Genomic DNA, 12,651 nt, shown 5'->3' on the forward strand with positions numbered 1-12,651 from the left:
ATTTAACACAGTATGAAAACCGATATGGTCACTCTTCAGCTCAAACATGCTTAACCATTAAATGGAGTGGCATTCTAAAGGAAATGATCATTTGTTTTTGTTGTATCCACAATAGGTTTGCTTGATTGGGGACTGTGTTGGAGGTATCCTGGGATTTGATGCCTTGTGTTACAGCGCACATCCAACATGTGAAAGCCAGAACAGCAGTAGGAGGGGGAGTATTGGCAGTATACAGGTACTAGAAATTATACAATTAAATACTGACTAAACTAAAATCAATTGACCTAGCACCAAGGTGCAAGTGATGATAATGGGTTTGAACCTGTCAGGTATTTGTTTCTGATTTAATTGGCATTCAAGTCTGCTTTGTTCAGCATGAAGAAACAGTATGTTCTCTATTTTTCTCTGTGTTCTTGAATAGTGCTGACTTTAACTCTCTTGAGGACAATAGTAATGTCCTCGCTCCTTATCAGCACGAACTAAATTATGCTCTTCGCACCTTGATAGAACAGTAGGTATTGGTCTAATTTTGAAAAAGATTTTCTGTCTACAACAGGTTCGGTAAAGAACTGGAAAAAGCACGAATTCTGCCCGATGTTTCTCACAATCTGTTTGCTAATCACTGTTAATTTTTTTCCTTCCACAAAAGGATAGCACGCTATTAACAGATGATGCTGGATCTGACTTAAGCTCCAGCAAACGACTTAGCAAAAGCAACATAGATGTCTCAGGGATTGATGCTGAAGAGCCAAGGAAACCATTGCCAAGGAAACAGAGTGACTCTTCTACCCACAATTGTGATTCCATTACACAGAATCATGCTTTTCTGACAAGGTAACAGCCACAAAGGCCACAAATCAAAACTGAACAGAAATGTTGGGAAATTAATGGTAATACTTTATTGTGTAAATCTAGTATTTTTAAGTTTATTGGCCATGATGTTCAGACTCGAAAGGAGTCATTGCATAGGTGTAAGTTGTATGTTGGGACCATGTGTAAGTCCCTATGAAATTGAATCTACAGGAATTGTCCAAGAAGTTTAAACCTCCATTAGACCCATATCCAGCATCTGGAACCTTCTGATAAAGGTCCCTGACTCTGAGATAGAGTTAGAGACTTTGGGTAGTTCTGACTTACTTTACTTAATAGTTGCTCAGGAACAGTTAGCGAAATTAAAATCTACCCTAACTTCTAAATAATGATTAAACTGACACCACCCTCCCTTTGATTAACCTTCTCCAATCCTGAATCCCCTTGGACAGTTAACCCATTGATGGACCTGACACTTCCTCAAATCTGACTTGGTCTTTTTATTAAGCTCCAAAGCCCACTATTCCCCATGGATACCCAACCCCACCAACACTCACACCTCCCCCAACCCCCTCAGACATTCCTACACATAACTCCATCCCTAAATCCTACCTGACAATCTGTCCAGACCTGAACCCCACCACCAATCAGTCTGTGCGCCCGTACTGACCTACCCTCAGCCCTCATCCACCTATCTGCCACCTTGCCACCTACCATCCTACTCACCTACCACTCTGTCCTGCACTTTACTCACTTGCCTCATCCCCACTGCCCACTCACCTCACTCACCTACACTCACACTCTAGAAGAGACAATAAGTAACATTGAATGTTGAAATGATGAGGAAAAAATGAATTATGCTTAGAATTAGTAGATAACAATGACATTAAATCTTGGGAAATAAAAATCATTACATTACAAATAATCACTAAAAATAGCACTAAATGTTTAAAACGACCAGGAAAAATAATAAAATGCCATGTAATACCAGTAAAACTTCCATCTTTAAGTGTAGATCTCTCTGGTTACTTTGCTGCTGCTGCTGTTGGATGTAAAGTTATTACCAGGTCTTCCAGTGTCAAGGAAAGCGAGGCTTTGCCTTCAATTGCACTGCATTCAGGCCTGAACAACAACTGTGATGGAGCCCTCTACACTCCAATTCCCGACTGCAAAATATGCTAGGAAGATGATTCTACATTTTTCTTTGACTGGATTACCATTGGATGGATTCCAATGGCCGTCAGAAGGTCTAGGGTGTTTACTTCAGGGCAATATGTTTAGATTATCATAGAATTTTATGACTTGGAGTATTCATTCATCAATCCATATCAAGGTTTCCTGACTCATGTCGAGATATTGTATGCTTCACATCTATAGCCTTCCAGTACATTCCTTGCTACCTGTCCATAAAGCTTGAATTTTAATGGAGAAAGTGAGGACTGCATTTTAATGGTAAATATAAACTGGCTGCTCATCGGAAGGTAGAACTATATTTATGAGCAATATGATTGGATCTCTAAAGCAGCACATGTAATGCTCACATACATTTCAGGCAAATGTGCAGAGCCTGAATTAATGAGGATATAAACACACAGGGTAAATGACTACCAGCTGAATACAGAGCTGGCACATTAGATCTGATGCTAGTGGTCTAATTTTGGAGTGCAGAATTCCAGCCAACACCCTCACTTAACCTTGCACAGCTGAATACATGTGCAGCAGTCAAACAGAGTTGTACCATCGAAGTACCAGTTAATGGCCATCTACAACAGGGATAGAATCCAACCACCTTCCCTCAACACGCAAAGGCATTACCAATGAAGATTCTTCCAGTGTCAAAGTCCTTTGATAAGGAACTTAACTGGACTGGCACATAAATAGTGCAGCTACAAGCTCGAGTTAGAGCTGGGAATTCTTTAGCAAGTAACTCCTCTCCTGACTCCTGACACACAAAGCCTTTCCACTATCTACAAGACACTTCTCAGGAGTGTGATGGAATCCTTTACATTTGTCCGAATGACTGCAACTACAACAATATTCATGAAGCTCAATACTATCCTGTACAAAGTAGTTTGCTTGATTGCCACTGCATTGATCAGCTTAGCATTTTGCTCACTCCAACACCAGTGCACAATATACCATTCATGAGAAGTATGGCAGCAACTCGATGAGGCATGTTTAACTGTACCTTCCAATCCGCCCCTCTACACCCCAAAAGTCAAGATGTATGATCACAAATTACCTTGACTTGGAACTATCTCGTTGTTCTCTGTAGCTCCTTTCCTAACAGTACAATGTGTTTGCCTATGCCCCATTGACTGCAGTAATTCAGGAAGCAAGCTCATTATCCATTATCGGGATATTCAGGGACGGGCAATAAATATTGGCCTCGCCAATGATACTTACATCTTATGAATAAAGATTAAAATAAAGGACATAATCTGCTCCTGTGGTATTTAATGGGACCATCAACTACTTTCAGGTCAGTTGCTGATTGCTGTTGCTACAATTGCACAAATGATTGGTGCCTTCCCAGGTTCTTTAAAGTCCACAGTGAGTGGTGTGACCGGCATTAAGGACGTTACGCCTGATTCCAAGGTTTTGGCATAAACAGGTTGCTCGCAGACCAGGATGCAGTGTCCTTGGAATGCAGCATGACTGAAGAGATTGAACAGAGGCTGTGCAGAGCAGCTCAAGCTACAGGTGGTACAGGGTGAAAGTGACTATAGGCACCTGACTTCTCAGGGAATGCATGAAAACATTCCCCAATAATGGACTCGAAAGGGATTCCGCTCCATCAGCCTCACCTGGGGTTTGACCATGGGCACTTGCAGCATCCTGGCATCTGTCAGGAACAAACTGAATTTGAGCCACTGCAACAAAGCAGGAGGTAGCTGGGACTATCCGCTAGTGACACGATTAACAATTTTCTTATGCGATCTATTTATATTTTCGAAGCACCCATAAATTGAAATCCATGTTACCACATAAAATCTGGTAAGCCAGTACAATGGTGATTAGAAGCACCTCAATTGCTTCTTGGACTGCTGTGAAAGATTCCTGCTGCACTAATTAGATTAGATTTAGATTACTTTACAGCGTGGAAACAGGCCCTTCGGCTCAACAAGTCCACACCGACCTGCCAAAGCGCAACCCACCCATACCCCTACATTTACCCCTTACCTAACACTATGGACAATTTAGCATGGCCAATTCACCTAACCTGCACATCTTTGGACTGTGGGAGGAAACCCATGCAGACACGGGGAGAATGTGCAAACTCCACACAGTCAGTCGCCTGAGGCGGGAATTGAACCCGGGTCTCTGGTGCTGTGAGGCAGCAGTGCTAACCACTGTGCCACTGTGCCGCCCATAATGTATGTGTGTCATAATTAGTGGCATTCTGCTATGTCTGATTGGTACCCCATCTACTTCATTCAAAATATCCTCCTTTCACCACTATACATAGCAGCAGCAGTGTGTACCATCTACAAGATGCATTGCAGTAGCTCCTGTTGCACCTTCCAACACCTAGAAGAACAAGGGTAGCAGCTGCATGGGAGCACTACCACCTCCAAGTCACAACCATCCCAACTTGGAACTATATTGCTATTCCTTCTCTGTTACTGAGTCAAAATCCCTTCTCAACAGCACTAGAGATGTACCTACCATCCCATGGACTGCAGCCACTCACAAAGACAGCCCTTCAAGGGAAATTAGGGATAAGGAATAAATGCTGGTCTAGCCAATGATGACCATATCTCATGAATAAACGCTATACAGAATTGCCATCAAGACCGAACTTCCTACCAACTATTTGGTGATGAGGGAGTACAAAACCATGAGGAACTGAACAATGGGAGGAGGTGACCTAGCCAGCTCAGATTTAATCAGGTCACCATTGAAGAGTTGCAGTGCCAACAATGGCAATCCTGATTAACCCGTCACCAACAGCCCACACCTTACACTCCCTTTCTTACTGACCAGCACAACTTTCTTCTTCCCACAATACACCAGAACATTCACTGCAAAATAACCATTGCAATCCACTTACTTCACATGAAACATAGGGTTCTTGTAGCACATAGTAGTGTCCTGACATTTGAGCTATAAGGTTCAAGTTCAAGTCCCACCTGCTGTAGAGGTGTATGATACCATGTCTGAGAAGTCTCATTAAAAATATCTATAAATGAATCCAGTGCTATGTTTCATACAAAAGTCAACTAATCACCCTGTGTATTCCCTTAATGTGTGTCTTTCCTGTGCTTTTGCCTGTCTTGTGCTGCTTTGCAATGCTATTCCAGTAGTTTCAGACTTTATTCAATGAAGAAATAGAGTAACAACTGAGCTTGATTTTAGCACTGACTCTCTTACCTTGCTGTGTTGATGAATTGATCCAGTAATCAGGCAACTGGAATAGAAACTTCACAGTGCATTATTGTCATAAAAAACTGCTCTCTTCATCCGATTTATCTTTTCCACTACCACATTAATGTTGTCCTTTGTCGAGTATATTTGTGACCCTTCAAACAACTGCAGGAAGGATTGCAGTTAGAAGGAGAGGAAATTGAATTGACTTACTCTGTGTTCTATATCTATAGGAAATATATTGCATCATTTCTGGCTGAAGTGTTAACAGAATTGTTTGTCATTTATATAAATTATTTGGATGAGAATATAGAAGGCACAATTAGTAAGTTTGCAGTTGACACCAAAATTGGTGGCATGGTGGACAGTGAAGAAGGTTTTCTAAGGTTACAAAGGGAACCTGATCAATTGGGTCAATGCGCTGAAAAATGACAGATGGAGCTCAATTTGGATAAACGCAAGATATTGCATTTTGGTACAATGAAAAAGGGCAGGGATTATACAATAAATGGTGGGCCCTTGGCAGTGTTGTAGAACAGAGGAATTTAAGGGTTCAGATCCATCATTCTTTAAAGTTTGTGTTACATATATTCCAGGTGGTTAAAAAGGTGTTTGACAGGCTTGCCTTCATTGATCAGACCTTTGTGTATCAGGGTTGGGAAGTCATGTTGAGATTGTAGAGGACACTGTGGTCAGGCCTCTTCTGGAATACTGTGCGCAGTTCTGGTTGTTGTGTTCCAGGAAGGATATTATTAGGCTGGAGAGGGTTCAGAAGAGATTTTCCAGAATGTTGCTAGATATGGAAGGTTTGAGTTATAAAGCAAGGCTGGATCGGCTGGGACCTTCTTCATGGGACATGAGAGGTGGCCTTATAAAATCATGAGAGGTATAGTTAGGGTTAATGGTTAATGGTAGGTGACCTTTCCCCAGGACTAAGGGGCATATTTTTAAGACGAGAGGAGTGAGATTTATAAAAGACATGAGGGGCAAATAATTTACCCAGGGGGTAGTACACGTTTGGAACAAACTTCCGAAGGAAGTGGTGCATGTAGGCACAGTTACATTTAAAAAACATTTAGATAAGTGCATGAATAGGAAAGGGTTGGAGGAATATGGGCCAACTGCAGCTAGGTGGGACTAGTTTAGTTTGGGATTATGTTTGGCATGGACTGGTTGGACTGAAAAATCTTTTTTTATGCTGTATGACTCTATGAATAGTCTGAAAATGTTTGATCTCGCAAGCTAAGCAAACTCAGGCCTGGTTAGTACTTGGATGGTAGATCGCCTGGGTATACCAGGTGCAGTAGGCATTGGTGGCAGCACGGTGGCTCAGTGGTTAGTACTGCTGCTTCACAGCACCAGGGACCCAGGATTTGATTCCAGCCTTGGACAACTGTCTGTGTGGAGTTTGCACATTCTCCCTGTGTCTGCATGGGTTTCCTCCGGGTGCTCCTACAATCCGAAGATGTGCAGGTTAGGTGAATTGGCCATGCTAAATTGCCCACTGTGTGAGGTGCATTCGTCAAGGATAAATATGGGGAATGAGTCTGGGTGGGTCACTCTTCGGAGGGTCAGCGTGGACTTGTTGGGTCGAAGGGCCTGTTTCCATACTGTGGGGAATCTAATCTAATCTAATCTGAATACTTTATATCTGTCTTTACCTATGAGGCAGATGCTGACCAGGCCATGACAAAGGAGAATACACAGTCAATAGAAGGGTTTAAAAATAATAACGAGGAAGTATACAATAAATCATTGGTGTTTAAGTCAATAAATACCAATAAGGGCAGATAGATGCATCTAAGAACATTGAAGGAAGTAAGACTGGAAATTTCAGGAGCATTGGCAATTATCTTTTAATATTTCCCAGATTTAGAAGGGCTGCTTATGGACAAGAGAAATGGAAGCATTACATTCCTATTCAAAAGAGGTAAAGATCAACACAGCAATTATAGACCAGTTGCTTTAACTTCAGTGGTGGGGAAACTTCTAGAAGCAATCATTTGGGATAGGACTAGCAGCAATATGGAAAAATAATGGGCTAATCCAGAAGACGCAGCATGGATTTCCGAAGGGATAATCTTGTCCAATTAACCTGCTAGAGTTATTTGAAGAGGTAACAGAGAGGTTCCAATATTGTACAATCCTGTTGATGTTGTTACGGACCAATCGAAACCCCCCCCCCAAAATATTTCAAGAAAGTAGCCAGACCCTAACTTTGCGAGTTGTTTTAACCTTCTGTAACGCAGACATTCCAGGAAGGCTACTGTTGGTCAAACCACTTAGTTTTAAACAAAACAGACTTTATTTACAAGATTACTAAATGAAACACAAACCACAGAGAACAGAATACATAATAACCGAACCTAGCTGAAAACTCAATAGATGATACCAACTTAATGATGCTGTGCCCAACACTTGCAACAATCCCCATTAACAACCCTTGCCACAAAATCAAACACAGGGTCTTACAGGAGAGAGAGAGAGATGGCAGCATGAACGCCCTCTTCCATGTAACTGGTTCTTGGACCCACAGCCTCAAACTGCCTGACTGCTTTCAGTGAACAGCCAGACTGCCAAAAACCAAATCAAACCAAAGAAAAGCTGAGAAGTGACCACTCCCCTTTCATTGGACAAGTGTTTTTTTTTAACTAGAAAGCCTTTTTCCTGAGGCAGTACCTGTTAGCTGTAATCAAACTGGCCCCAAAACCCAACCAACTTAGACTTTTCAGAGACTGTGTCTATTGCAACCTCTCTGGAAAAAAATGTCAAAGACAGAATAAAGGAACAGAATCATCACAGTGTGTACTTGTAAAGGATACATTACCACACAATACACTTGTGAGGAAAATGACAAGTCATGGAATAAAAGGAACAATAGCAACAGGGATACAAAATTGGCTGAGTGATAGGAAATAGAGAGTAATGATCAATTGATACTTGTGGACTGGAGGAAGGAGTGTAATGGAAGATTTGTCAGTATTTTCCTGTTACATGTAAATTATCTAGATTTTAGTATGCAGAGAACAGTTTCAAAGTTTGTGAATGACATGAAACATAGAAGAAACTTTAAAACTGTGAGGAGCAGGGAAGGTGATGCTCCAGTGGTATCATTGCTAGACTATTAATCCAGAGGCTCAGGTAATGTTCTGGGGACTAGAATTCAATGGTAGATGGTGGAATTTGAATTCAATAGAAAATCTGGAATTAAACTGGAATTAGACCATGAAACTATTATCAGTTGTAGAGAAAAAAAAACATCTGGTTCACTAATATTCTTTAGGCAAGGAAATCTGCCATCCTTACCTGGCCTGGCCTACACGTGACTTTAGACCCACTACAATATAGTTGACTCTTAACTGCCCTCTGGGCAATTAGGGATGGACAATAAATGCTGGCTATACCAATGATGCCCACATCCCATGAATGAATTTTTAAAAATGCAAGATTTCAAGAAGATATTGAGAAGTTGGTGGAATGGGTGGTAGATAAAGTCCAAAGTGGACATGGTGCAAAGAACGTGGAGAAACAATATGAAATACTATTCTAAAGGATTTGCAGAAGCAGAAAGACTGAGATGTGTTTGTGCAATATCATTAAAGGTGGCAAGAGAGGTAAAGAGAACTATCAATAAAGCAAATAGCATCTAGTCTTCATTAATATTAGTGTAGAATACAAAAGGAGGGAAATGATGCTGAAACTAGAAAAGGCACTGCTGACTTATTGTGTTCTATTCTGGGCACCACATTATAGGAAGGGTTTGAATGCAAATTCTGGAGAGATTTTTTAGAATGGTTCCAGGATGAGTTACTTCAGTTGTGAGGAAAGGTTTAGGAATTGGGATTGTCTTTCTTGGAGATGCCAAGGCTGAATGTGGAATTCATAGACGTTTTCAAAATCATGAGAGATTTGGACAGAGTAGATAGGCAGAAACTTGTTTCTGCTTGTAAAAGGATCAAGAACCAGCGAGCACACATTTGAAGTATTTTGCAAATGCAAAGAAAATATTCTCCACGCAGAGAGTGGTCAGGATTTATAGAGCTTTATAAAATCATGAGGGGCATGGATAGGGTAAATAGACAAGGTCTTTCCCCTGGGGTGGGGGAGTCCACAACTAGATGGCATAGGTTTAGGGTGAGAGGGGAAAGATTTAAATGAGACCTATGAGGAAACTTTTTCACACAAGGGGTGGTGCGTGTATGGAATGAATTGCCAGAGGAAGTGGTCGAGGCTGATACAATTACAACATTCAAAAGGCATCAGAATGGGTATATGAATAGGAAGGGCTTGGCGGAATTTGGTCAAGTGCTGACAAATGGGACTAATTAATTTAGGATATCTGGTCATCGTGGAAGAGTTGGACCAAATGGTCTGTTTCTGTGCTGTACATCTCTATGAGTCTATGCCTTGGGATGCACTGCCTGGAAGACAGGTTCAATTGAGGCATTCAAGAAGGCATTGGGCAATTATTTAAATAGAAACAATGCAAAGAGTTACGGGGATAAGACAGGAGTTTGGCCCTAAGACAAAGTGCACACACACATAATGGGCCGAATAGCCTAATTCTGCACTGTAACAATTTCATGATTCTGCATGTCCGTCCTCTCCAGCCACCTTCCCAATTAGAACAAATTCCATGTTCTGCGAGTTGACCAAGTGAAGCAAAGCAAATGGCTGTAAGGTGAAGCTTTCTGCTGGATAAGTTGCCTGTAGAAATACAGGAAGGCTGTAGGTTCATCCTGATAAGGTTGGTGTGGTCCAAGAACCAACTTACTGTGGCCTTTTGGTTCTGTTCCATTGCTTGAAAAGCAGATCTGCATCCAAAGCTGGAAAGAGGTCAAGAGTTATTTTCACCTAATTATTTTTATTCAGTCCCTTTCCCAATCAGCATAGGAGAGATCAGGGACTCAATACGTGCAACAAAATTGATAAGAATCCTACTTCCCCTCTGGTACATTGTGCTGTATCACTTAGTAAAATCCATTAATTGTAATCAATTAACTGGTGCATAATTTAAGTTAGCTATAAAACTGAGCTGATGATTATAGGAGAATACAGGTATTAAAAGCTAAAGGCACAAATTTAGGGAGCAACAGTATGTATTAGGATGTTTAGATGTCAATCCAGTAATTCTTGTAGATAGAACATGCTGGAGTTGTGAATGTATAGCTTTGGTGAACTGTCTCAAACTCTCTTGATGTTTTTTTAGATTCTGTGTTGTGACATATCAATAGTAAAGAGGGTTGGTTAACTCAGTTGACTGGATGGCTGGTTTGCAAAGCAGAATGATGTCAATAGCATTGATTCAATTCCTGCACCAGCTAAAGTTACCATGAAAGACTCTCCTTCTCAAGCTCTCCCATTGCTTGAGGCAAGGTACCGTTAGGTTAAACAATCTCTCTGATGATAGAGCCATCTTATGATCCAATAGGAGTATGGAAACTTTACCTTTTTTTATATAAAAGACTCAACAAAATCTTTGGAGTGCTCAATGCGCACATTACTATTCACAAAGTTTCCAGCACCTTTACTGACCAAGCAATTCAAAATGACCAATAGAAATTCAAGATGTCAGATTTTTGGCTGCGAAAATGGGTTGCTCATGTTCCTGAACCTCAGGGTGAAAGATGCCCCAAATTGCAAAGTTTTCATTATGGGGGGGGTCTGCTGAACCCTGGAAGTTCATCTTTGTTTAACAGTTCAGGATATCTCATCTGAGTTCCAGAGGAACTTGGAGTGGGAGGGGAAAGGTCCAGTTGTCGTGGTCCATGTAGGTGGCAATGACGTAGGTAGAAAGCAGAAAGAAGTTTTGCTGAGGAAATATGAGCAGCTTGGGGCTAAACTAAAAATCAGAACAAAAAGGTAATCATCTCCAATTTCTCTTCTGAGCCACGAGCAGGGTCAACATGATTAAAGAGGTAAACACAGGGCTTAAAGATTGTTGTGGGAGAAATGAGTTTGAATACATGGGACATTGACAGCAGTACTGGGGAAGGAGGGAGCTGTCCCAATAGAATGGGTTCCTCTTGAATCATGCTGGATCCAGGGTCACAAGGGTCATAGAGACGTACAGCAGGGAAACAGAGCATTCGGTATGACTGACCATGCTGACCAGATATCCTAAGTTAATCTAGTCCCATTTGCCAGCACTTGGTCCATATCTCTGTAAACCCTTCCTATTCATATACCCATCCAGCTGCCTTTTAAATGTTGTAATTGTACCAGCCTCCATCACTTCCTCTGGCAACCCATTCCATGCACGCGCAACCCTTTGCATAAAAAAGATCCCCCTTTGGTCAGTTTTAAATTATCCCCCTTTCACCCTAAACTGATGCCCTCTAGTTTTGGACTCCCTTCCCTAGGAAAAAGGCCTTGTTTATTTACCCTATCCATGCCCCTCATGATTTTATGAACCGTTATAAGATCATGCCTCAGCCTCTGATGCTCCAGTGAAAACAGCCCCAGCCTGTTCAGCCCGTCCCCATAGCTTAAACCCTCCAACGCTGCCAACATCCTTGTAAATCTTTCCGATAGGAAGGAGGCCAGAATTGCACACAATATTCCAAAAGTGGTGTACACCTCCAATGTTGACATCCAAATCATTTATATAAATAACAAAAAGCAGTAGACCCAGCACCGATCCTTGTGCATACCACTGGTCACAGGCCACCAGGCTTTAAAGCAACGCTCCACTGCCACCCTCTATCTTCTCCCTTTGAGCCAGTTTCATATCCACATGGCTGGTTTTCCCTGTAACCCCTGGTGAATTGCATAACTAGTGCTGTGGATAGGGCTTTAAACTAAATAGTGGGGGGAGTGGTTTCAGTTGCATGGAAAAATATGCCCAAAGTTAAAAGTGGGGAGGACTCCCCAGAGGTTATTAAAGTTTGCAGCACAAGTAATAGGGCAGAGAGTATGTAAAGGGTCAGGAACCTAAGTTCAGGTACAGCAAATAAGGGGCCAACTATGAGAAGGAAGACAGTCACATTGTACTTAAATGCACACAGTTTTTAAAGTAAATGAGCCTGTTGCGCTCATTGAAATTGGCTGGAATGATGTTGTGGGTATATCACAGAGATGTGGCTGCAAGGTGGTTTCACTGGGACCTAAAGATCCAAGGACTGACCAATGGGCCAGTAAGAGATGAAATTAAATGGTTAGCAAGAAGTAATATAGAGTCAAAAGGCATAGAATCTATGTGGGTAGAGTTGAGGAACCACAAAGGATAAAATACCCTGATAGGAGTTGTGTACAGGTCTCCCAGCTCTTGTTAGGATCTAGGAAGGCAAATAAATCAGGAGATAGAAAAGAGATATAAGAAAAGCACTGTTACAATAATGATGGGGGACTTTATGCAGGTGCACTGGGAAAATCAGGTCAGTAGCAAATCTCAAGGAAAGACATTTGTGGAATGTCTCTGAGATTGTTTGGAGCAGATTGTGGTAGAGCCCACTAGGGTACAGGCAATTCTGG

The 12,651-nt window shown here is 41.6% G+C and overlaps 1 protein-coding gene across 5 annotated transcripts in view; it reads left to right on the forward strand.

Moving 5' to 3' along the window:
- The window catches only part of pitpnm3 (PITPNM family member 3), a 668,094-nt gene that overhangs the window by 535,020 nt on the left and 120,423 nt on the right, over positions 1 to 12,651 (forward strand). For all 5 annotated transcript variants that reach the window (XM_072589641.1, XM_072589638.1, XM_072589639.1 and 2 more), the window contains 2 exons: positions 116 to 235; positions 650 to 834. In XM_072589641.1, the coding sequence (XP_072445742.1) occupies positions 116 to 235; positions 650 to 834 (305 nt within the window). The remainder of the gene's footprint in view (positions 1 to 115; positions 236 to 649; positions 835 to 12,651) is intronic.

This window comes from Chiloscyllium punctatum, chromosome 19 (assembly GCF_047496795.1).
Source record: "Chiloscyllium punctatum isolate Juve2018m chromosome 19, sChiPun1.3, whole genome shotgun sequence".
NCBI classification, from domain to species: domain Eukaryota; kingdom Metazoa; phylum Chordata; class Chondrichthyes; order Orectolobiformes; family Hemiscylliidae; genus Chiloscyllium; species Chiloscyllium punctatum.